Source organism: Saccopteryx leptura, chromosome 11, assembly GCF_036850995.1.
Source record: "Saccopteryx leptura isolate mSacLep1 chromosome 11, mSacLep1_pri_phased_curated, whole genome shotgun sequence".
Taxonomy (NCBI): Eukaryota; Metazoa; Chordata; class Mammalia; order Chiroptera; family Emballonuridae; genus Saccopteryx; species Saccopteryx leptura.
In genome coordinates this window covers 13,655,957-13,681,809 of record NC_089513.1, presented here as the reverse complement: position 1 = coordinate 13,681,809, position 25,853 = coordinate 13,655,957, and the positions used below count along the sequence as shown (strand labels likewise).

The following is a 25,853-nucleotide window of genomic DNA, read 5'->3' as shown; positions in this document are numbered from 1 at the left end:
CCCTGCTGGGGCCACTCCTGTCTGACGGAAAAAAGCAGCAGCTGGGAAGGTGCTGTTTCAGGCTCTTGCTGTTTAAAAAAAAAATGAGCGAGAGGGGGGAAAACTCCACTAAGTCCACAAGCTGGCATTGGAGGGGGAGACAGCGGTCATGTGGTGCTGGCCACCCTACCCTCTGTCACAGTGCGGATGAGAGCTTTTTGCTCTTATCCAATCATGCCTGGAATGCCGCTCGCCACTTGGGTTATTTCTGCTATCTGTCGCTCTTGGTGCCGCAGTGCTAACGGTTTGGCAGATGGGACGCTTTTTCTTGGAGTTTGTGTCCTGGGTTTTTGACTCCTGGCAGTGCCGGGCGTGTTGTCTCAGCTCGCCCTCTCCCTGCCTGCCCCCCTGGGCACCATGGCCCATCGGCTTCGGTTTCATTTTGGCTCCGGTCGCAGCAACACAGCCCCCGAGTCGGAGATCCTCGACCAGGAGAGAGAAGACGACTTTTTCATGGCATTCCACACGCTGCCTCGGCGGAGCGGCCCGCACCCCTGTGCCCACCGCGCGGCAGGGGACGGCGGCGGGCTGCCGGAGGCGGTGGGCGCGCTCAAGCGCAGCACGTCCATGTTCATCCCGCAGCTGCTGAGCCCCACGGACGCGCGGCCCACCCGCAGCTCCTCCGTACAGATCTCGCTGCAGCGCAAGGCGGCTGACGGGGCCCCAGATGCGTGCGGGCCTCCCGAGGGCCTGGACGGCGATGCGGGCTCGGTGTCTCTGGGCTGCTGCCCGGAGCCCCCCAAGTCCCACACCCCGGAGAGCTCCCCACCCAGGGCCACCAGGTGTCCAGAACCTCAAGTCAATGGCACGTGCGGCCGCCGAATGCGGGGCCCCGTCGCTGCGGATGGCTGTGAAGAGGCCGAGCCTGTGGCCACCCAGGGACCTGAGGGTGGCGGACTGCGCATCCAGCACCGAGCCTCCAGCGCCGACGTGCGCCAGGTGAGGCTGATGCCCTTCGGGGCCGACGGCCCGGGCGGCCCCTCGGCTCTGGAGCCCAGGCGCTGGTCCCTGCAGCACGTCCCTGATGCTTCTGGGAGTTCTGGGAAGCGGTGCTTTGTCTTCCAGCTGCAGCAGCCACCACAGGGCGCACTGGGTTTGAGTGGTGACTTCAACTTTGGGTTCACGGGCACGAAGGGGGACAGGTTGGTGCGGTACCCTCGTATCCGGCTGGAGAGGAGCACTTCGTACCCCACGCAGCCCCGAGGGGAGCGCAGCAGCCCCACGGAAGAGCGAGGCCACCTAGGACACCCGGATACGCCGCCGCGGGGCCGCAGGGTGGCTCCCGAAATCCACAGGATGAATTCCGTGGAAAGGACGTCACAGGGTCAGGGCTGCACATTTAAGATCAGGCAAGATCAAAATGCGGGCCAGCAGCATTTTAGAATTCTTGTGACTCGGGGACCGGAGGACTCTCACCAGAATCCCGAAGACAGCAACGCCACCAGCCCTGGGTCCACCGTGTCCGGAGCACCGGTAAGTTAGCTTGCATTTCCATGTGGACTGCCAGACAGATCTGATACAAGCCCCAAAATCTTGTTTTGCAGAGTAATTAAAATAAATATCACCCTACTCCCTTCTGGGAGTTTCCTAGCTTCCGGCCAGAGTAACTTAACATTTGGTTGAGTTGTGGGAGCGTGATTTGTGCTTCGGTGTTTGTTGGAGGTTCTTGAGGCTAGTTAGCATTTCAGAAAATTTCTGTAGGTTCCCCAAAATCAAACAGCTCTGTCTGTTTTGAATATTCAAACACCTCTTTCCTTCCCCCCTTCCTCTTCTGAATAAAAGCATTAAAAATGGTATTACTTTAAACCTGCCAGTGCCCCAACTAGATGTTGGAAATGCATTTAAAAGCTGCCCAAATCCTTCCCTTTAAAAATAGTTCTAATGCAGGCCAGAGAATATTGCCAAATACTTGAGACTAGTCTCTTAATAAGTAAATGTAAAGTGTGACCAATTCTTCCTAATGGCCTTTTCCTGTAGAGGGTTGGTTCTTGTTATATCACATAGTCTTTTGTTTTTGTTTTGTTTTGTTTTTTTGTCCCATTAATACTGAACAAGAGTGGGACAGTAAGAAATGTGTTTTTGAAGTCGGGTGGCTGATGGGCCAATGCTAGGTGAAACTGACTGGGGACTGGTTAATGGTCAGATTGCATGGCCTGCAACTGAACACTGCCCACTTGAGTGTCTAAGCTGGGATGCTGTATATAGACGAGTGATTGCCCTGTCTCCAGAGGTGGAAACAGATGCCCTAGAACCGATTTTGGCTTTTATTGCTCCTGTGTTCTTACTTGTTCCCCTTCAGTGAAATGGAGTACAGAAAGACAGCTGCTGACCCCACTGCTCAGATAATGACTCTGCAGCTTTTGTAGTTTATAGTGGGGTGAAAAGTGTCATCTGTTAGCTTTCTTTTACTAGTAATCATTAGCCATTGATTGCCTTTTTTTTTTTTTTTTTTTTAAGAACACACTCCTTCTATTTTGAATTGGCACTTTTTGCCCTTGACTTTCATATAATTACTGGTTTGAGGATAGTGATTATAAAATGTCTGGGGGACTCTTTTGGTGTGGGTTTTCATTGTGAATTATGACTTTTCAAAGTGGATGGTGGTGTATGACTGTAGAATAGTATCATCTTTTATTGCTTTATATTGAGAAGTATTTTGGGCCATTCCAGTAAACTTTATCACTGCCCTACCATTGGTTTTCACCACTCTGAAGGGGTTATCGATACTAAATGCAAATATGGTATCTTTCTTGGTGTTATATAACTGTTCTTTCTTTTTATCCCTTCCATGGCCCTTTTCTTTTATTATCCCCAACCCTTTTATTAGGAAATGTTGAAGGGCTTTGTCTTGGACTAAACCAGTACCATTTTTATACAGTGGTTCAGATGTCAATATCATTTTGATATTTTTATAGCTGTTAACCTTCACCCCAAGAAAGCACAATTATGACTACTGTAGGCTTTGCTGGGCATCTGAACACAGACCACTTTGGCACAGGAAAACTGACAAAATGTATTTCCTAAAGCTTTGACAACTATTCATCTTCATCACCAAACTCTTAAATTAACTTTGCAGTTAGATATCGAGGACAAGTGAATTTATTTAATTAGAGTCTCATTTGTCTTGAAGTGTCTAATGTAATTAGAAAATAAACAGAATATACTAAAAATGGTGTGTACCTTACATTACAAGGGCTATTGTAACTTGCTTACAAGGACTATTAATTACCATGGAAAATAAACTTCTTTACATTTGGAAATTTAAGTTCTACACTAAAGATCTCTCTTTTGGAGATTAAGTTCCTTCTACCACACAGTAGTTTTTCATTTTCGTAGGTGTATTTTTGTACCCATACAGTAAATTTGTAAATGGTTGGTAGGAAGCTGGTTTGCTTTTAAGCAAAAAGTTTTTTTTCTTTAAGAGGCAGCACAACCAAACCTTGTCACATAATGAAACTGCCTGTTCCATTCAGCACTCTGTATGTGTTTCATGTGGGCAGGGTGTCAAGTGCGGGCAGCTGCTGCCACGGCCTTATTATATCTTGAGGGAAAACAGTCACTTGGGCGTCTACAGTCTGGCTGCCACCAAAGCTTTTTTGATGTTTCAAATATCTGCTGCTTCGGTCAGAGGAGCATTTCATTCCGAGTTTACATGAAAAATTAACTACACTCTATTGCAGTCTGGTTTTTTGAATACTGTCAAAAATTTTATTTGGGAAAATCACTCAGGATTCCTTTGATGAAAGTGCTCATATTTCGTAATTTCTGCTTAGACCTATTACCAGGTTAACTTGTTGAGTACTTTTCTGTGCCTCCCAAACATCCTGTCGTAAATAAATCCGAAGTGCAACGTGACTCCAAAAAATGTTAACCAGCTAGATTCCGAAGAAAAAAATACATGGGAGCACCCACCCCACCCCGTGCTAACAGATTTCCCACCCTGTCTGGTACCCTCCTTAAAGGAGAACTGGTTCTCACAGTCATCAGTTACAATATTTAAGAGGTCAGTGAACTTTTCAATTTGTGGCATTATTAATAGTCATTTAGTTGTTTTCTTAAAGTCATCTTTGAGGTATTTGGTCTGGTTATGAGCCTCTTAACTGCGTTCGAGTTATTCCAAGGTAGTTGGATTACTGTTTACCAACATTTACGCCCCTTTTCAACACGGTTGCGTGCAGAGTAACTGCTAGGCTCTGCATTTACAAGCTTCCGGAGCCTGGTTTAATCTCTTCATGTCGTTAAGTGTTTAAGGCCCACTGTACAGATAACACTGCACTAGGTACTTGGACAGTTTCACAGATTGTCTCCTAAGGTAAATGGGGGGTGCATGGGGGGCAAAGAGACACTTTCTAATACTATACTATATATGCTCTAGGGAAGGGAGGGTTCCTTCTTCACTCCTCGCCAGGTTCTCTGGACTTGCCCGTGTGCCTCCTCAATGGACATACACTTCGCAGAATTGGTATAGTAGCCTTTGTGATTAAAAATTCATTTTACTGAACACAAAGGCATATCCAAACTTGTTTTCTTTGGGAGGAATTTTAGATGGACTCTCTTTTAGAAAAGGGTGACGTTACCATACAGAAAATTTTTGACGTTTTTACCCCCCCCCCCAATAATTCTATGAATATATGTCTAAAACACCCTGTATTGAAAAACAAAACCACATTGTCATGGGTAAGAAAAAGAGCTAGTATTCCTTTTACTGACTCGGTTTCTGCCTGAATTCTGTCAAGTTTCTCTTCTCCTTGAGTATAGTAGTAATTTCTCTTAGTGTGGTTCTCTCTGAGAATGTTCCACTATCATGTAGCAAAATTTCAACTGTTTTCAGGGATATCTTCAAAAGTGTAGATAGTGCACTGGGTTGACACTGACATGTGTTTTCATATACAGACAGGACTTGCAGGGAGAGCTCATGTTTCTAATAGCACTTCAGAATTTGAAAGTGCCTCCATGTATCTCGTGTCATCTATACAGCTAACCCCTTGCAGAAGCATCCTCTCACTCGCCTTCCCAACGACCGTCTAAACTAGCGCTCTTTTACTGTTTCAAATGAAAGTATGTGATATCATCATTCGTTGTGATGGCTAGTCTACTGTCATAACACTTTGTGTATGTATAGTGGGAATTATAAAACTGTGTGTATCTTTGCACAGTTAAAAAGCCTGCATAGCCAGAAAAGCAGTTTCATGCTTCCTGTGATGTGAAATTTTTGCTGAGAATTTTGGAGATGGTAATTTCGCTGGTGCCTTGCAGCACTAGCCTTATGGAGAGAAGGGGGCATCTTTGGAGGTCCACAGAGCCAGGCTGGGCAGTTGAGGGACGCATCCTGAGTGTAACTCCCTGATCAGTGAAAAATGGAGATAAAAATGTCTAGCTCACAGGTTACGGTGAGTTTTAAACGTACAAATCTTTCTCTGAGGAAGATAATGAGGTTAACTATGAGCAATCAATTTTTAATCAGTGTGGCGTTAGACACAGGGCAACCTGCAAATGTTTACTTGAATAGCTAGCTGTGAGGTCCTTCTGCTGTCATCTATTCGGTCCTGAGTATTTGTCCATTGGGTAATTGGCACCACAGATCCCCAGCACGGCTCTGTGATGGTGCAGTCCCTGAGAAACCCGAATTCATGTGTGAGCTCAAGCACAGTAGAAAAGGACTTTTACTTGTATTTGCTAACTGAGGTATTTTTAATTGATTGATTTTTAGAAAGAAAGGAAAGGGGAAAGGGGGGGAAGAGAAACATTCCTTTGCTGTTCTACTTAGTTGTGCATTCATTGGTCGCTTCCCCTATGTGCCCTGACCAGGGATGGAACCTGCAACCTAGAATTTTAACATTTTGAAACATTTACTTCCTCTGGTATTTCCCACATGTTATAATTTCACCACTTAATTTTGCTATAATGTTTCCAGGAGTTAAATTTACTTTTACTTTTTATAGGCTGAGGTTTCAGCAATCTAATGTTACCTGTACAAAATTTCCACAGCGTGATTTACCAGTGAGGGCTGTATTTGCAAAGAGGCCTTATTAGTTTCTGCATTTTAGAGAATTTTCATAATGCTGCAGCTGCTTCGCTTGCTATGCCGGGAGGCAGAGTTCCTGGGCATTGAAATAAATCTATAATTTATAGCATATGTTAATAAGAAAATTGTTATCTCTATGTGAAAGTTCACAATACCAGAAGAAATTTACTTGTGTCAAAATTACCTTAAAATTTAATAAATGTTGGGTTTCTTTATAGAGTTCATAGTTTGAAGCTAATGGAAGCTAGTCTAAATGATAGTCTATTTGTGCAACTTGAAATAAGCAAGCAGATTTTTAAACTACAAGTAATTAACTGCATTTTATTACTGCTGAGATAGATTACTACCCTAAATACAGTGACCTTCTAAAACCTCTTAATAGTACTTCCAAGGCATTTGTAGTAATGAGGGCGTTCACGGTGGTGTTGAAACTGTTGATCTAAGGCGTGAATACCACAATATCTAAGTTTTGACTGTAAATGCCAAAAGCAGCTTGGGAAACCAATCCCGAGCTGCCTGGTGATGGTTCAGAGGTTTAGTGTCCTGCTTGCGACCATTCAGGACCCTGGATTCACACCTGATAGCTTAACATTCCATATCCCACAGTAGAGAGACCGATGAGGTAGTCTACCTCCTGTGCATACCCAGCTCCAATTTAAAGATTTAAAAGGTCTAAAGGGACAGAGTATTGAAAATTTTAGCTAAAAATAATGTGTTGCAAGAGGTCTGTGATTTTTCTGGGCAAATGGAGATTACTGAAAGACTTTTAGATAATCTTGAATCATTAAGCATCAGGGATGTGTAATGAATAACCTCAGTGGAGTTTCCTTTTTAGTTTTTTATTTTCATTTTTTTAACATTTTATTTTGATTGATTTTAGAGAGAGAGAAAGGGGGGGGGGAGAGAGAGAGAGAGAGACAGGAACATTGGTCTGCTTCTGTATGTGCCCTGATTGGGAATCGAATCAGCAACCTCTGTGCTTCAGAGTTACACTCTAACCAACCGAGCTCTCCGGCCAGGGCTGGAATTTCCTTTTTAAATCACTTGTTTGTTATTCTGTTATGGTTTACTTGAGCAATGCGGGATACAGAGGAATATAAAGTAATAATAATAAGTGAGTGAAACAAGGTGGCCTGACCATGAGTGGGCCGCAAAGGAAACCTTTGATGTTGTGCCGGGTTTATGCAGTCCTAAAGTGACACTTTGGTGGTCTCTAGGCATGACCACATTTTAACAGGAAGTTGAGCTTTCAGGACAAAGGATGGAGTAGATTGAATTTCAAGAAGCCTGCTTATTATACCCTGGGCATTGTAGAACCATGGACCGTTCTGGTGTAAAGGGAAAGGTCACGAAATGAGAAAGGATTGCAAATTGAGGTGGAAAGAGCCCTTTTTATTCTAGTTGGACAGTTGTTGCTATACTTAGTGTTTAAATACTTTGTATCATCAGTTCCTTTCAGGGCCTGCCCAGACTGCCTATTCTTCTGAAATGATTCTGTGTTTATTTTGGTGTTAAGTATTATGCCATATACTACTAGGTAAGCAGAAAGTGAGGAAATTCCTCTAAGGAGGAAGAGATTAGAATTTCCTCTAGGAAATCTCCTTTTCACAGGTCCTTGGAATTTATACAGCCTTCTATTGTGGTTTAATTTTTTTGAAATCAGGGTGAGTTGAAAGACTTTTACTTCCTCTGTATAATGACTTTGAGGGACCTGCTTTGAACATATCATCTTTCATTATGTTGCCTACCTCTTCCTGGGACTGGGGGGCTGGGATGGGCTAGGTAGGACCTAACTAGGCTTTTTAAATATTTGATGATTCAAATAATTGGGTAGAGTTACAGTTTCTCTTTCTTACTCTCTGTTGGGTCAATCCAGAACTGATAGACTTTTAAAATATAGAGTGTATATCTATTTTTTTTTCAGGGACAGAGAGAGAGTCAGAGAGAGGGATAGACAGGGATAGACAGGCGGGAAGAGAGAGATGAGAAGCATCAATCATCAGTTTTTCGTGGCGACACCTTAGTTGTTCATTGATTGCTTTCTCATATGTGCCTTGACCATGGGCCTTCAGCAGACCGAGTAACCCCTTGCTTGAGCCAGCGACCTTGGATCCAAGCTGGTGAGCTTTTGCTCAAACCAGATGAACCTGTGCTCAAGCTGGCAACCTCGGGGTCTCGAACCTGGGTCCTCTGCATCCCAGTCCACCGTTCTATCCACTGCGCCACTGTCCGGTCAGGCTAGAGTGTATATCTAATAACTCACATCTGTCATGACTCTTCCATCTTCTTAGAGACATTTTCTAGCCTCATAGTAAACCATTCTTCTTCAGAATCCCCCCACCCCCCATATTTTAAAACAAATGACTAGGTGATTAACACTTGAAGGAGCAGGGAAAAATTGCTTTGGTCCAGATTTTTTAAATTGAATTGAATAAAAAAGTTGAGATGAAGCAGAAATATACCGAAGTGTGTGATTAAGCTTCCAACCAAAAACCTCAGCACCTTATCAGCGCAGGAAACTTTGCAGGCCAGGAGTTCAAAACTGGCAGCTCTCTTGAACTTCCCCAAGGAGTTAGCCTGGGGGAGCACTGCCTGCCGGCAACTTGACCCTGGGGCTCTTTTGTATTCTCTTTCTCACGAGTGAAAATGCCTTCAGCTTAGTGTCTGTTCCTTGTGTATTTACTGATGGTGCCTTCCACTTGAAAACCAACAAGATACTAAATTGTAATAGAGGTTAAACATCTTCACATCGATTTTAATGTGTAAGTTGATTTAACCTCTTATTGTTGTAGAAACCATGCTTTCAAAAAAAAATCCCAGTGCTCTGTTCTATCCATTAGCATATATGAGTGGGGTGCCCAGGGGCACAGCAAAGGACAAAGCAATGAAAAGTTTTATACAGGCATAGGGTGCCTACAGGCCTGCCTGTACCCTCAGCTGGAATGACATTAGCAAGAGATGCCCCTGTATTTTGCAATCTGGCATTCTTCTCCAGCTAAGGGGTGCAGAAGTCATTTAAAATTTTATATTTATAAATGCATGGATTTGTGAATTTCAGTTGAAGTTATGTAGGCCTTTCCCTTTCCATTTAAAGATGTGGAATCTGAGAACATTTTATTTTTTAGAGAGAGAGAGACAGAAGTCAGAGAGATGAGAAGCATCAACTTGTAGTTGTGTCACTTTAGTTGTTCATTGATTGCTTTTCATATGTGCCTTGACCGGGACTTCAAGCCAAGTCATGGAGGGGGAGGTTGGAACCGCATCTGGAAATATGACCAGGGTTTGTCTCAGTGGGTCAGTGGGAGGGGCCTCGTTTGGAAATCTGAAGGTAGTGGTGGCTGCCAGTGATGTGGTTGCTATTTTTGCCCAGAATTTCCTTGATCGTGATTAGCAAGTTTCAACAAATTGCTTTTTAATGTGAAATGTTGTTGAAGAACTTTTGGGTGTGGTTAGTGGCATGAAGAACTCCAAGCTTTTCCATCAAACGGGAGGTGAATTAATTCCTGAATTCCTTCCTTACCTGCCTTCCACTGAGCTGATCTGTGAGCACCTGACTACATGAGACCAGGGACGAAGGGATACCAAGAAAATTCCTTTTATTGAATGGTGGTAGCAGAAATTAAATGGATATCTGCCCACTATTATTGTGCTGTAGGGCCATAACTCAAACTCAAATGAATAAGCTTGCTTTATCAGGGTTGACTCTGTTAGCTCTTTATATATACAGTGGAGAATTTATCCTGAGGAAGAACGAAAGAAATGAATTATCTAAACACTTCTTTGCATGTCTTTCTATTTAAAAAATGACAGTATGTCAGAAAATCCTTACTCTACATTATGATATGGGAAATGTTATATTAATCATATATAGTACATTCGCATTTGCATTTAACAACAAATCAGATAAGGAAAATAATCCACATTTCCACCATTCAAATTACTCATGTTTACTTTTATGTGAATACAGTCTTTATGTATTATTTTATTTTTAATTTGTTCATTTTAGAGAGGAAGGAGAGAGAGACAGAGACAGAGTGGGGGAGGAGCAGGAAGCATCAACTCCCATATGTGCCTTGACCAGGCAAGCCCAGGGTTTCGAACCAGTGACCTCAGTGTTCCAGGTATCCACTGCGCCACCACAGGTCAGGCTGAATACAGTCTTTAAATAAAACTCATAGTATTGGGTGGGTCTAAAACCTAAAGCAAGCATTAAAGTAAGTTCAAAATTTATCTAAATCTTTCTAAATATAAACTATTTATGTAATTTCATATAAAATGTTTCACACCGTAGAATAAGAAGCATTAAAATAAATCAGATCTGTGAAGTATATGATACATTCCTAACCTTAGAAGGAAAAAAGAAATAAATGAAGAAAAGATGGGCAGATTGAGCCACATAAAAGTATTAAGTTTATGAACCATGAAAAAAATTAACACAAGAAAACAACGGATTTTTCTAGTATTAATATGATTTTCTCATGTAGTCTGTCTCTTCACTGTCTTTGGGTCTTGTTATATACAGTGTGTCTGTAAAGTTATGGTGCACTTTTGACTGGTCACAGGAAAGCAACAAAAGACGACAGAAATGTGAAATCTGCACCAAATAAAAGGAAAACTCTCCCAGTTTCATACTATTCAGTGCAGTTCGATGTGGGCTCCATTTGTTGCCCTACACACATCCAAACAATAGTGAAGTTCTTGCCACACATGGATAAGGACGTCTGGTGTAACAGAGTGAATAACGTCTATGATTCTCTGTTTTAAGTGATTAATGTCGTGGTGCTTCATTATAAACGCGCCGATAGTCACGTTGCACTTTGGTCACAGATTCGAATTTAGCGAGCCACAGAACACACTGAACTTTCCTCTGTACCGTCCATATGTCGACTGGCATGGCCGTGGGCTGCTCCGCTATATACATGGTGTTACGTCCATCATCTGCGCATGTGCACATGCTGCCACATCATCCTACAGAAACTGGGAGGGTTTTCCTTTTATTTGGTGTAGATTTCACATTTCTATCGTCTTTTGTTGTTTTCCTGTGACCGGTCAAAAGTGCACCATGACTTTACCGACACACGGTATTTCTGCTAACAGATTCGTATCCATGTTGCAAAGGTTTCAGTGAACACAGACAGTGCTGGGGTTTCCCTTTCTCCTGATTCTCTAACCTCTGTACTGGACCGTACGCACACATTGGTGAATCACAAAAAGGGGTTAGCAATAAAGACATAGACGTCCACCCCTCCAAGTTGCATCACTTTGTACCTTTTATATGACGAAAGTGGTTAAGAACTATAATGCATAAAGTTGGGAGAAGTTGTAGTTCAAAAGAGTATGTTCCAGTTGCTGGTAGTAGTATCCATTGATAAGACTTTAGAAAGATTTCCATCCATTTAAGTGTTTCAAAAATAGTAAAGCAAATTATAGCTGCTAAAATTCTTGTTTTGAAATATTAGAGTTAACCCAGAAGAAGTTATAAACCTAAGCAGAAGCCTTTAAAAATAGGTTTTCATTTTCTGCTTTTCAAGTAGGTTTACTCTCCATACCATCGCAAAGAGCGGATGGATGGGAAGAAGCTCTAATAAGGTTACTGGCTACTGTTAAAATAATTTGGCGATGTGCAGTTGCACCCGGTGTAAGCTGTTAGATCTTTTGGAAAAGGAATGCTTCCTTAATCTTTCCTTTAATATATTTGTTACCCAGAATTTACAATTTGAAATTTTCTTTTCAGCCAATACATAAATGAAGTAGGTGAATTGAGTTTCACGTATCATTATTTCTTCTTCTTTTTGTATTTTTCTGAAGTTAGAAGCGGGGAGGCAGACAGACAGACTCCTGCATGCACCTGACCAGGATCCACCCGGCATGCCCACCAGGGGACGATGCTCTGCCCATCTGGGGCGTTGCTCCGTTGTAACTGGAGCCATTCTAGCACCTGAGGTGGAGGCCATGGAGCCATCTTCAGTGCCTGGGCCAACTTTGCTCCAATGGAGCCTTGGTTGTGGGAGGGAAAGAGAGAGACAGAGAGGAAGGAGAGGGGGAGGGGTGGAGAAGCAGATGGGCGCTTCTCTTGTGTGCTCTGGCCGGGAATCAAACCCGGGACTCCTGCACACCAGGCCGACGCTCTACGACGCTCTACCACTGAGCCAACCGGCCAGGGCCTATTTCTTTTTTGCTAATGAAAACTATAGTCTCACAGGAATATGCTTCCTGAAATTCACACAATTAAGCTCTTTAAAATGTTTCGATTATAATTGTTGGGCATTAATCCCATGAGTTTAGGTTTTCACTTGACTTGGAGCTCGGTTTGTAATTTACAGAAATTACCCATATTTTATTTTAAAATGAAGTAGCTTACAATCTTATTACACTTTAAATTAAGAAGTAATGTGACCTTAAGCCGTACCTTAACGGTGAAACTAACTGAGACAGTTCCCAAGGGACTGAGACTTCATTCTCCAGGGGGGACCACTGAACACGTGGTGTGCTTTTTCTTGCTGGAGAGATATTTTACCTTACACACAGATTTTGAACTTGTGATGGATGCCTGGAGTTTGGGGCATATGGAAACTACCTCTGGTCTCAAGAAGCTGATCTTTTTTATTGACAGATGAGACTGACGTCACACAAGGGCAGCCCGTTTTCTGTAATGGTTTACCACTCTCAGCGCTCGCTCCTGGTCTAACACAGGACCACCAAGGCTCCTAGGTGTCCCCCATTCCAGTGCCTTTGTCCTGTCAGAACATTGTGGCGAGTACCAAAGCTGGAGTGAAGCAGATGGTTATGTGTTTCTGACTCATGGGCTCATAATATTTATTTATACTTTTCTAAAACCTTCCTAGTTTTCATAGCTGGAACTTTTTTGCTGCAGGAACAAATGGGTGGAACTCCCCAGTTGGGCTGCCTGGAGACTGATAAAAATCATTTGTGATATTGCCAGTGGAGGAGATGATAAATATTTATTAAATGAATCCATGAAGTTACTGCATGCCAGGCAACATTCTAAATTCTGGGTGTATAGCAATGAGCAAAACCAGAAAACCTCTGACCTCACGTGGCTTCCATTCTGGTAGTAGGGAGTCAGAGGAACAAAGTAAATAAGTAAAAATACAATATGTAAGATGATGATGAATGCCATGGAGAATAGGGAAGGTGGGTACGGAGCATGGCCAATTTAGCGTTTACACAGAGAAGCCAATGAGGGCCTCCCTGGATGGCTATTGATGAACAAACCATGCCAGGCAGATAGCTGGGAGCAAATTGTTCTAGAGAGAAGGAAGAACAGTGCAAAGGCCTTGAGGTCCAAGGGTGCCTGCAGAATGGGAAGAACAGCATGGAGATGACCATGGCTGAAAGGGGCACCCAAGGATGAGATGTGTAGATTTGGGAAACAATAGTCGTGAGGATGGACAGGTCGTGGAGGGCCACTGTAGGCACAAGGGGATGGAAGGCCACGGGTGAGCGGGGGTTGAGCAAGAGAGTGCCGAGATCTCATTTGTGTCTTCATGGGCGACACTGACTCTTGTCCTGAGACGACAGGGCAGGAGAGGGGAGGCCATTGGAGTAGTGCACGTCACCGTAGAGGTGGTAGAGCCCAGACTCGGGTCTGTGTTGCTGTCCCTCTGCACAGATTTATTCTTTCAAATACTAGGGACAGTTAGTGATTCTTCTCAGGAGTTAGTCTAACCTTAGTACTTAAATTGTCATTTTCACATTGCAGTGCCTAGAAAATGAGAAGCTTTTCTTCTCCTTAACGAAGTGTTATTTCAAGATGCTTTCTGCTGCCTGTGTCATGCCAGGGCGTGGGCGGGTTTATTTTTGCAGTTTTGCACCAGGGAGTCTGCTTCTGGTTTGCAGAGTGCATTTATTATAAGGCATATTGTCCATTGATGAATAACGTGTGGGCTACAGAGCAGATACACAGCTTTTAAAATGGCTCATTTACCCTGCAAACCTCACCCCTGGAGAGAGGCAGGCCCTTCAAAATCATCCGGGAGCAGGGGGTTTTTGCATCTGTTTTCCCCAATTTCTGAGGTCATTGTTTTTTTGCCCTCTGGGTTATCATGTTTCCTTGGTGGGCTGAGGACTTGAAATAGAGGGACACAATCTCAGTTCACAGAGAAGACTCGAGATGAGGAGAGAATTTTAGGTTGCTGCTAAGGAGATGCGTGCTCCTTTGTCTCAACTACTGAAAACGTCCCTCATGTTGTGGGTTGAAATTCTGGATGTCCTGCCTTTGCCCTGACGTTCTGCACGGATCGTAACATGGCCACAGCTAGTTCATCCTTGTTTCTTTGACCAACTAGGGTAGGGGTAGTCAACCTTTTTATAACTACCGCCCACCTTTGTATCTCTGTTAGTAGTAAAATTTTCTAACCGCCCATCGGTTCTACAGTAATGGTGATTTATAAAGTAGGAAAGTAACTTTACTTTATAAAATTTATAAAGCAGAGTTACAGCAAGTTAAAGCATATAATAATAATTACTTACCAAGTACTTTATGTTGGATTTTCGCTAAGTTTGGCAGAATAAATCTTTATAAAATAACTTACTATAGTTAAATCTATCTTTTTATTTATACTTTGGTTGCTCCGCTACCGCCCACCATGAAAGCTAGAATGCCCACTAGTGGGCGGTAGGGACCAGGCTGACTACCACTGGGCTAGGCATGGGCAGAGGTCCTGGGTCTGGTGGAGCTGATGAAGTCCTCCACAAGTGGAAAGTTCCATTCGAGGGCGTTCTCTCCGTTTCAGCCATGAAAGGGTCACGGGCAGGGTATGGCCTGAAGTGGTTCAGAGCCACCTCCCTGATGGAGTCTAGCCCTGCAATCCCAGTGATCACTGCTCCCCGAAACCTCAATGCTGATGGCTTTTCCTTTTGAGCAGGTTTCTTATTTTGTCTAATATGTTGCAATCTTCACTCAGCGGCCAGGTGGCATCTGATGGAATGCTGGTGTGCGTTGCCAAGGAAAACAGATGCAGGGAGATTTGGCTGAGGTTGGGGGAGAAGACAGGGAGGCAGTGGAGGGTGGGGAGCCGGTGGGTAGGTTGTGTTGGAGGTCTGGGTGGGACTAAACAGTGATGGTCTGTAGCACTGAGGTATAGAGCTTAATAAGTCATTGCTTTACAACTCGCAGAAAATCATCCCGGTAAGAAATTCATGAAAGTGTTTCCAAGCCCCCGGAATGCCTCTTTTTCTTTTCCCACTCTGTATTCGGACTGGCATTTAAATGGTTCAATACAGCAAAAAGAATTAAGTAGTATTAGCGTTCTGCCCAATGCAAGCCACTGGTCATCGGCTATTTTATTTTAACTTATTGCTCTTTCTGCCTAGTACTAGACTGGCTTTCAGTGGAATAGAATCTGCTGAGGAGAACGCAGACTGGATGACAAGAATTTCACTGATTCTGATTTTCCAGCTCGCTGAAGGAACCCATGGCCAGAAATGGATTTATTGATTATAAGGTGCAGGGAGCGTGGTACCCAGGGATTCTGCTGTGACAACTAGCTTAAGAAGTTAATGCTGATGACAACCTAAATCTCGATTTGGTTAATAACCCTTGCTATAAATACTGATTTAGTGCATTTATTCTCCGTGTTCTCCCTTCATCACCCCAAAATATGCATTTTGTTTGTTTTCGCCATGGCTTTTGCTGGAGGTGGGGGTGCCTTGTGTGGCTCCATCGTCCGCAGAATAGATTTCCATGAGAACGAATCTGTACAGTACCTGTGTATCAAGAGCTACAGAGTGTTCCAATCGAATATTTTTGATGTATATGGAAAAAAGCTTATCTTCCAGAATAGCTCAGAAATGAAAAGAATAATTTTCTCCTCAGTTTCCAACTGCAAGTCATAGTGAAAGTGGATTCCGATTCTTGACTGGCAAGACCGGTCTATCCTGTTATATCTTATGCGCAAATACCATTTTGCTCCATCTAACCAAAGTATCTTCCTTCTGTAGAGATTAACTGTGTGCATTTTGGGGTGGCTTTTGAAAACTCTGCTTCTTGAAAGTGTCCATTTGTCAAATTTTCATGAGTTTCAAAGACTTGGTAATAGGCGGTTTCTTCCTGAGAGTATTCAAAGCAAAATATTAAAAATGCAAAAGGCTGAAAAGGTTACCGGAGCCAACATCTCATTTTTTAAACAGGAAAGTGCAGTGGCTTATTCAAGGGCAAACAGGAAGGGGGGGCAGAGCTTGGATATCAGGTGGCTGATGCCCAAACCACTGTGTCTGCTAACCCAGCATTCCTCTTACACCACAGGCAGCCTCTTTCCATCGTGCTTCCCTTAATGATTCCTCACAGATGTTGATTTTTGTTTTTTAACAAATGGAAGGCAAGCTCTCCTCCCCAAACCAGCAAAAAAAAAAAAAGACACCTCACTTTATTACGATGCTCTAGAGCCAAACCTGCCATATCTCCATGACACGCCTGCTAGAGCTAAATCTTGGCCATCTGGAGCCTTGCACATGAACTGCCCGAGGATAGATTGCACTCTTCTATTGCTCTCTTTCATGCCTTCTTAAGAGCATGTTTCAACAATATTTTTTTGATTCACTGTTATCTTCATAGCCACCAATTATTGTATATTCTAGTCATTCTTTTTTTTTTCCTTAAGTGAGAAGCAGGAGGCAGAGAGACAGACTCCCACATCCACCTGGACTGGATCCACCCAGCAAGCCCCCTACCAGGCAATGCTCTGCCCATCTGGGGCTGTTGCTCCGTTGCTCAGCAACTGAGCTATTTTAGTGCTGGAGGTGAGGCCCTGGAGCCATCCTCAGCATCAGGGTCAACTTGCTTTAACGGAGCCATAGCTGTGGGAGGAGAAGAGAGAGAAGGAGACAGAGAGAGAGAAGGAAGGGCGGGGGTGGAGAAGCAGATGGTCGCCTTTCCTGTGGTGTGCCCTGAACAGGAATTGAACCTGAGATATCCACACACCAGGCCAACGCTCAACCACTGAGCCAACCAGCCCCAGCCTATTCTAGTCATTCTTTATATGAGTAAACATTTGTTAATGATACTATACAGGACTGATAAAGTATATAATACACTTTTCTTCATCATTAAGGTTCTCAGGACATGCATGAGTTTTGAGAAATTGGCTGCTGCTTTTTGATTTCTCGTTTCTCTTGCTAATCAATGACCACTTCTTTTGGCTGTGTCATGACCCACCACCCTAATATATTTAACTGGCTGCTTCTGATCGGCTAAGGACTTAGAAGGTGTCTTGGGTAAGCTTGTTAGGCTTGTTCCTAAAGTGAGACTCAGTAGGCTGGGAGTGAGGATTGGGCTCGTTCTTCTTGAATAGAGTGTGTATGGTCTGTCCTTGGTCTTTCTCCCCCATCCCTTTACCTTGTATACTTTCCTTTGTCTTCTTGGAGCACGTCGGGAACCAGATTGTTATAAGATTTAAGTTTAAGAATTCAGTGGGATAATATACGCCAGCTGTTTAGCATCGTTCCTGGCACATTAGTGCTTAATAAATGTTAGCTGTTTTTATTATTGTTCCCTCTGAAGGAGAAGGTGGAGATTCTTCACAGATGTTTAGGGGTTGGGTATGCGGCCAACCTGTCAGCGGAATTTAGATCAGCAAACACATTTTTAGTTCATCTTAATTTTTTATTGCTCTCTGGCTTTTGTCCTTTTCCATTTAGGGTTAATGAATTTTCTACTGCATGGAAGAACCGTGGTGGTGGGAGGGTGGAATCAATAAAAAGAATTCTTAAAAAAGATTTTATGATTCACTAGAGAACCAGGTGTCAGCAACTTTTAGTTTTAGGACTTTCAGTTAAAAGAACTTTACAGGCTTTGGTGGTTTATTCTCATTTTTAAAGGCCAAACCAAGATGACTTTTTGAATTCTTTTCTTTCTTTCCTTGCATGTATTTCTGAAAACGTTTTTTCTGATTTTCCTAAAAAACAGTTAAATTATGAAATCCCCAATAGAGTTTCATAATTTGAAAGTTACCCTTTAGATCTCTGTAAATTATGAAAACCAAATTTTAAGCCAAGACGTACGGCTGATTATAGATCAATCATTTTATCAATAGTGATATATTTGCAAATACAAATTGTGCATTTTGCTTATTGAGTAGGTTATGAAAATGTAGGAATTGAGTGAGTAGTTTCCCTCATTGATTATCATGTTTGTTTGATAATAAAGATTGAAATAACCCTTTATTTTTCTGTTTATGTTCTCCTCTTCACACTAAATGTGCTTCTCTCTGATCTAATCTCTACACTTCAAGCGTCTATTAATAAAGTGTGTGTAAATAATTGAAATGAGATTGTCAGCAAATTATAACTTCAAACCTAGACTGCAGTTTGTTGTGGATTGGACATTATCCTTGGTGTAGGAGATATATTCCGAACTCATGAAAAATATACAAATTTCATTACTTTTGACTTTATATATATATATATATATATATATATATATATATATATTAAACTTTCCTTTGTATACTTTTAAGATACTTAAAATGTTATTTTATTAGATCATGGATAGTTTTTCTCACCTGGCTTATTTTTACTTGCATGAAGATTTTACAATATTAAATTTATTAGCAATTAGAGACTAGAAAATGAATCTTTACTGATTACATAGTAAATATAAAGGAATATTTATTCCTAAACCCCACTCAGTAGGTAATAGCTATGAACTAAGCTTCCATTCAATGTTAAACCTGGCAGTAAATCAATATTATTTCATTCAGCCTCCCCCCATTCAGTGAAAAAGATTAAATTAAACCCAGAGGAGTTATATGATTTACCTGCTGTTGCTACCATTATAAACATGAAGGCAGTGAGGACAAGTGGCCCTTCTGTGAATTTCTTTTACATTTCCAGTTCTGTCCTAGAGATGCAAGTATTAAATGAGAGACATGGCCACTGCTCATGGGAGACTTATGCTCCAGCTTTTGTAGTTATTATAAATAGTAAAAAGGGATACTAGTATATACATATACATAGTACTGCTCTTAGAAGGCCATGTTCCAGCGATTGTAGTTAATATGAGTAGTAAAAAGATACTAGTATTTTAAGATACTAATGCAGATGTATTTTCGTAAGTATGCCAAAGGAATTAAACAGGAAGCTGAGGCAGAGAAAAGAAGAGGGAGGCCAGCTTGAAGAAGGGTAAACCCCTCTCGAGCTGACTGTAAGCAGAGGCCGGATGCACGAGGAGGGAACAGTGTGAGCCGTGTGGGTGGAAGGGCAGTTCAGGGAGCAGGGACCCTGCACACAGAGGTTTGCATTGTGAAAAGGGCTGAAGGTGTTGGAGGAACTGAAACTGGGAGGCGCAAGCATAGTGAGTGAAGGGGTTTGTGTCCACGGTGACTTGAAAGATGTGCAGGCCTCCTGGGTCATCCCCATCATAGAGTATGTCCACCTGTCTAATTGTAACTAACATGGAGGCCCCTTAGTAGATTAAAATACTTGAAGTAACTCAGCACCTTTGGTGCCCAGGAAAATAAAGTTGGTATCTTAAAAAAGTATAAATCATCTGACTTTCTAAGAGGAAAAACAAAAATTAGTATCTAATATCACCTATGAGATTTCAAAAGGGATCCCTTCCTCTCAAAAAATGACAGGAAGCTACTTTTTGTTTCCTTTTCAAAATTCCATGCCCTGTACTCACCTGCTGAGACATCATCCAGGCCGTGCAGGCTGCACTGTGGGCGAGGGCATCAGAATTTCTTAACATGCTTTTAAACTCATCTTCAGTTTTGAAACCTCTGGCAGAGAAGTTTCAGCTGTTTTTGTTGAGTTCTTGTTCATTTTCTGGGCACAACTAATTGTGTCTAGCATGCCACAGTATGCGGCCGTTGACAACCGAGTGTTGTCACGTAAGGCTTTGTGACCACGTAACACGTTGGACAAATGTGCTTCTCTATCCAGTGAGCTCTAACTTACAACAAGTTCTTCATTCAAACCCAAAGGGAAGGCTGTGTGAACTTCAGTGCAATTTTTAGATCTGGCACTGAGACCATCATAGTTAGCGTTCCTGTCAGCATATCCTTCGCAGAGTAAACATGGGAAGACTGTGGCAGAGTGAAGGTGCATACGACCCATCCTTCCCCGTCAAGAGGCAGAAGGTATTGCCCCTCCCCTTGGACCTGCGCTGGCCAGCGAAGGCATCGGCCGTGATGCTGCTGGGCTAGTTCTATACTTAGCCTTTAAGGACTCTGCCTTCAGCATCCTGCCTTCTGGGAATGTGCGTTTTTAGGATCTAAGTGCCATGTATAGAAGCTCAAGTTAGCCCTGACTGGATAGCTTGGTTGGTTATAGTCGTTCTGATGCGCAGAGGTTGCCAGTTCAGTTCCGGATTGGACACATGTGGGAACAGATCGATGTTTCTGTCTTTCTCTCTTACTATCCCTTCCTCTCTCTTTAAAAATCAATCAATAAACGTTTTAAAAAGAAACTCAAGTTAGTCACATAGCAGTTCCAGCTATTGAGCCACCCTCCCCCACCCCCAAAGTGCCAGACAAGTAAAGGAAGCCTTGGATATTTCAGCGCCGGCCACCGTCAGGTCACAGCGCTGAAGACCACAGGATGCCCAGTATATGTACTGACTCCCGAGAGACAGGAAAGGGCTGCTGTTGTTTTAAGCCTGAGGTTCTGGAGTGGTTTGTTAGCGACAGATAACCAAAAGAGACCGTGTCCTTCATCTTCAGTCCGGGGGAATCTGAACTTGGCTGGTCGTCCGAGCCGCAGCCTGTAGGTAACTGCTGAAGTGCTTGGGCAGCTGTTTTCCCGGAAGCTGGAGGAGGGAAGCTGCGCTCAGGATGGGATGGGCAGACCAAATCTTAGTTCAGGGAGGCACTTGGCGTAGACAGCTGAGAAACAACTGCCGTGGCCCAAAGGAGTAGAAAGAGGGGGTGTTCTGCTTTCAGGAGTGGAATTATGCAACTTGAAGGAAAGAGGTCGTTTAAGGAAATTTATCATACACTTAGAGGTTGCAGAAAGAGAGGCATTGTTGGACTAGGTCTGCATGAAGGTCCAGTTCTTTGTTCTGGTTTAATAGGTGGGTAGTGAAGGACTGCTCCCATATAATAAATGAAGAATGCTTTGATATGGGATGGTAGCCTTAGTTTTCCTCTCTCTGGAGAGCTAGTGCATTTCAGTGTCCACTACAATGTAATTTACTGCTGCCTGCAGGTCTTTGTAGCCATAGCACTGGTACAGTGGATTTTTTTTTTTACATAGTAGGTGTTCAATAAGAGAGATCCATTTAGTTTGCTTGGTAATTTGATTCATATTAGATATATTTTAACTAAGGTTGCTAAGGTTTCTCCAAGGCAAAATCTGTTACTCTGTTTAAAGTCACAACAAACAGCATCAGTCACAAATCATACCTACACACTTTAATGGAGTTTCTCCCTGTCATGTGATTAACCACCTACATACACATGCACGCACATCCACGCGCACACACACCTACAGAGCTCAGACCAAGAACAATTTTGTTTTTCCTATGCCTGGAGTAGTTTGCAGAGAGACACAACTCCAGTGATATGTCCTCAGCGTGACGGTGTGTGAAGCCTGGCAGCTGTGACAGTCCTTCCCCGGCCATGGCCTTAGTCACCTACTTACACGTGTGGGGGCTGCAGATGACACCAGTTTTTCTGTAACTGTGGCTTCAGCCACCCTGGGGCCACACCCTCGCCTTTACCTGACCCCAGGAGGAAGGTGGAATGGATGAGGGCAGGAAACATGGGAAAAGCAGGGACTCACAGCTCTGGCTGCACATTAGAATGCCCTGTGGGCAGCTGATGTCAACAGGGACAGAGTCTCAGCTTGTCTGTCATCTTTGGTGCTGTGTGGATGAACGCCAGCAGGAACAACTGGTCGGTTTAAGTCTTTGGCCTCTGTTGACACTTTTTAATACTAATGTTTTGTTAAAAATTCTTGTTCAAGTCAGTAAGCAAGAAAAAAACGATTACCAAATACCGGCTTTGTGTTTAGGTTTTGTTTACAGTTTTAAAAATAGCCTGCTGGAGTGTATTAAATAAAACACTCGATTTTAATGTCCTTTTTCTGCCCTGGACTGGTTCTGTGACCCTTGGTCATTTCACTTTTTTGAACCCCATTTCCTTATTTATCACATAACAGCATTTTGTGTGAGTGTGTCTGTAAGGAATAAATGAAATAACTTTAAGAGCTATGTGAATGCTAATGTATTTCACAAGTGTGGTTGATTATATCATTATTATTAATAAAATGCTGGCCAGAAAAAGTTAATACATAGGGTCCCCCCCCAAGACGATTTAAGAAGGATGTTAGGCTTAAGCAATTAAGGAAGCCACATGACCTAATGAAAGAAGTGTCTGATTTGAACTGTGCACATGGCTGGGCCCTAGGTATATAATTGCCGGAATGTGTTGGGTGTCCATGGTTACGAACTTCAGCGCAAGGGTACGAAGGCTTCTGTTTGAGTAGACCATGTCCTTCTGCTGATCAGATGTTTCTGGGTACAGAGACTTTGTTTTTTCCCCTGGAGAGTATTTATTTCTTAATGCCAGGCTCCAGACTGGCTCTGCTCCCTGGGCTTTTCTCTTGCCAGACACACAGCCAGGTCAGAAGGAGGACTGACGGCAGGTCTCTGTAAGCTGAGGAGGAGAAGGAAAGGGACTGGGGTTGTGGAAGGGGAAGCCTGTTAGCTTTGGCTTCTCTGGGCCCATGTTACACTGGGGGCTTTCATCTGAAGGCTGTGATCACGTAGGGCCCTCCTGGGAGGGGGTGGGAGTGGAGAAGCATTAAGAACAGGAAAGAGGCCCTGGCTGGTTGGCTCAGTTGTAGAGCGTCAGCCTGGCGTGCAGAAGTCCCGGGTTCGATTCCCCGCCAGGGCACACAGGAGAGGCGCCCATCTGCTTCTCCACCCCTCCCCCTCTCCTTCCTCTCTGTCTCTCTCTTCCCCTCCCGCAGCCAAGGCTCCATTGGAGCAAAGATGGCCCGGGTGCTGGGGATGGCTCCTTAGCCTCTGCCCCAGGTGCTAGAGTGGCTCTGGTCGCAACAGAGCGACGCCCCGGAGGGGCAGAGCATCGCCCCCTGGTGGGCAGAGCGTCGCCCCCTGGTGGGCGTGCCGGGTGGATCCCAGTTGGGCGCATGCGGGAGTCTGTCTGACTGTCTCTCCCCGCTTCCAGCTTCAGAAAAATACAAAAAAAAAAAAAAAAAAAAAAAAAAAAGAACAGGAAAGAAAAGAATATGCTTTGGTGAAAATGTAAGCAACAAAGAAAACGGGATGCTAATTCTAGAGTAGTCCTTGAGGCACAGAGAAAGGCAAGTTACAGCTGAACGTCAGGAGCACAGTTCCCGGGGTAGAACGGAGAGGGGTGTATGTGAAAAGAAAGGTTGTTGACCCGGCATCTTGTCATGTGGTAGATCTCGACCTGTAGCTGTGGCCGTCCCTATTCAACAGGTAGTTAATAGGTAGTCTCCAATAGGTTAATTGCTGGCAAGGTCACGGGTGATATTTGCACTTTTTGGCTTGCTTCTCAGTGGGCATAAGTGGATTAATTAAACCCTGTGGTTTCTGAGGTACTGCAAACATCTGCCTAGATTTTATTTTTATTATTTTTAACCTTTAACAAAACTATGAAGATCGGTATCATGAATTTAAACACAGAAAATGTGTAATGATAAAATATGAGTGAATACGTTTTATATTTTGAGAATTTATATATGCTGTTTGAAATACATTGTTGTAGTCTGTTAGCTGATTTTTAACTATGTCTTGATTATTGCAGTATCCTAACTGGCTGGGTTGGCTGGGTAGGTTATGGCCAAAACCTTCAGTTTTTAAAAGCGTACCAGATGACTCCAATGTGGGTGGTCCATGGTCCACTTTGAGAAGCCATCGTCTAAGACAGTGGTCGGCAAACTCATTAATCAACAGAGCCAAATATCAACAGTACAATGATTGAAATTTCTTTTGAGAGCCAATTTTTTTTTAATTTATTTATTTTTAATAATTTTATTTTTTTAATGGGGCGACATCAATAAATCAGGATACATATATTCAAAGATAACATGTCCAGGTTATCTTGTCGTTCAATTATGTTGTATACCCATCACCCAAAGTCAGATTGTCTTCTGTCACCTTCTATCTAGTTTTCTTTGTGCCCCTCCCCCTCCCCATTTCCCTTTCCCTCTCCCCTCTCCCCCTGTAACCACCACACTCTTATCAATATGAGAGCCAAATTTTTTAAACTTAAACTATATAGGTAGGTACATTCCTTATCAAGGTAGCGCCCACACATGGTATTTCGTGGAAGAACCACACTCAAGGGGCCAAAGAGCCGCATGTGGCTCGCGAGCTGCAGCTTGCCGACCAGGGCCTAGGAGATGTTGAACGATGCCTCATCAAAACTGACAAGCCTGGAAATATTTTCTCCCTAGCATAGTTGTCAGCTGCAGTGTCATTTGAGGAATATCAAAGATGCCTTCTTTTTTAATGGCAAAAAGAATGTTAAAGTGTGTTCATCAACCCATCTAGTTCCTTAATAGCATTGAACCTCAAATGGGCCTAGGAAATTCAGAGAGGCTTTTTCTCCATTAGGAACCTGTATGTGTCATTACTAACGGTGTCTAGTGCAATTTGTGCTAGTGTTTGGGGTCTGACCTCTCCGCATGGCCAAAGCCATTGGAAGACCATCAACTTTGGAGGCACCTTACGCTCTTTTTCCCTGTCTACCCCATGGCCAAGCCCTGCCCATTCTGCCTTTAGCAGAGGCCCCTCCCTCCTGTCCCCCCCACCACTTTGTGGCCAACTTCTAATCCAGGGCAGTGGTGTCCTAACAGGTTAGACACCTAACCACCTCCAGACTGACTCCTCTAGTCCATGGGTCACATTGGAGCACAAAAGTGTGATCTTCTGAACTGCCGATCTTACCAACCCACATTCTGCTAAAACCCCATGGTGGTTGTCTGTTGCCACAGCGATAAATCTGTTGGCCTTTCTAGCCTGGCAGGTCCCTGGCCTCCACCCACAGCATCCCCGGATACAGTGCACGTCTCTGTATTCCCCATGGCCCCTCTGTTTAGGGTAATGCGCACCTTTCCTGCTGGTCCCTGGCTAACAGAACCCCGCCTATGCCTCACTGCCCCACTTCTGCCTCCACCGGTGTGTGTTTGCTGGCCCGTCTTCTCGCAAACTAGGCTGGAAATTTTTAAGTTTGAAGACAGGTTATCAGACTGAAAGACTATTCACACAGTGGTTATATGTTTGACTTCTCTTACTTTAAAGATGTTTATTGGTTAAGATGAAGCAAGTCCTAGGTGACCAGGCCCCTGCCCTCTGAGAGCTGCAGTCTGGGGAGAGGGGCAGGTACAGAAACCATACCTGCAGACAGTGTGGACTAGTTGTGGTAGAGAAAGGATGGCGGATGAGTGAAAGCTATGGTTTTTCACAGGTGAGGATCCAGAAGGCCAAAGGGCAGGAGGTGCAAATGGGGTGTTGCGGAATGATTGGGATGTCGACGGGCAGAGGGGCCATTTCTAGCAAGACGGCGTGGAGACGAAAGACAGGGGCAGGGAGTTCTGCGTTGGAAATCAAGTGCATGATTGAGTGGACGGGCGACTGGAGGAGGAGCCTGAGCCGGTGTGCAGGCGGCTCTTCCAAGCACATCAGCAGCGTTTTTTGGTTGGGACGGGGGCTGGGGGAACACCTGTGCCCTTGGATGGCTGGGATTTTGCGTTGTTGCCGTGATACGTAATGTGGTTGACTCTGCTTGATTCGACAAGGATTTGTTTTGAGACTCTTAAAATCAGGCGTCGGCAAACT

General features: G+C 43.6%; 1 protein-coding gene across 9 annotated transcripts in view; it reads left to right on the top strand.

The window, feature by feature from the left end:
• NEDD4L (NEDD4 like E3 ubiquitin protein ligase) overlaps nt 1-25,853 on the top strand; it is a 323,150-nt gene that overhangs the window by 188,460 nt on the left and 108,837 nt on the right. For 2 of the 9 annotated variants that reach the window (XM_066353215.1, XM_066353214.1), the window contains exon 1: nt 1,039-1,512. The exons of 6 other annotated variants lie outside the window; for them this stretch is intronic. In XM_066353215.1, the coding sequence (XP_066209312.1) occupies nt 1,336-1,512 (177 nt within the window). In that variant the 5' untranslated portion in view covers nt 1,039-1,335. Of the gene's footprint in view, nt 1-1,034; nt 1,513-25,853 lie in introns of those variants that run through there. One more of the 9 variants, XM_066353216.1, reaches the window with a different exon arrangement.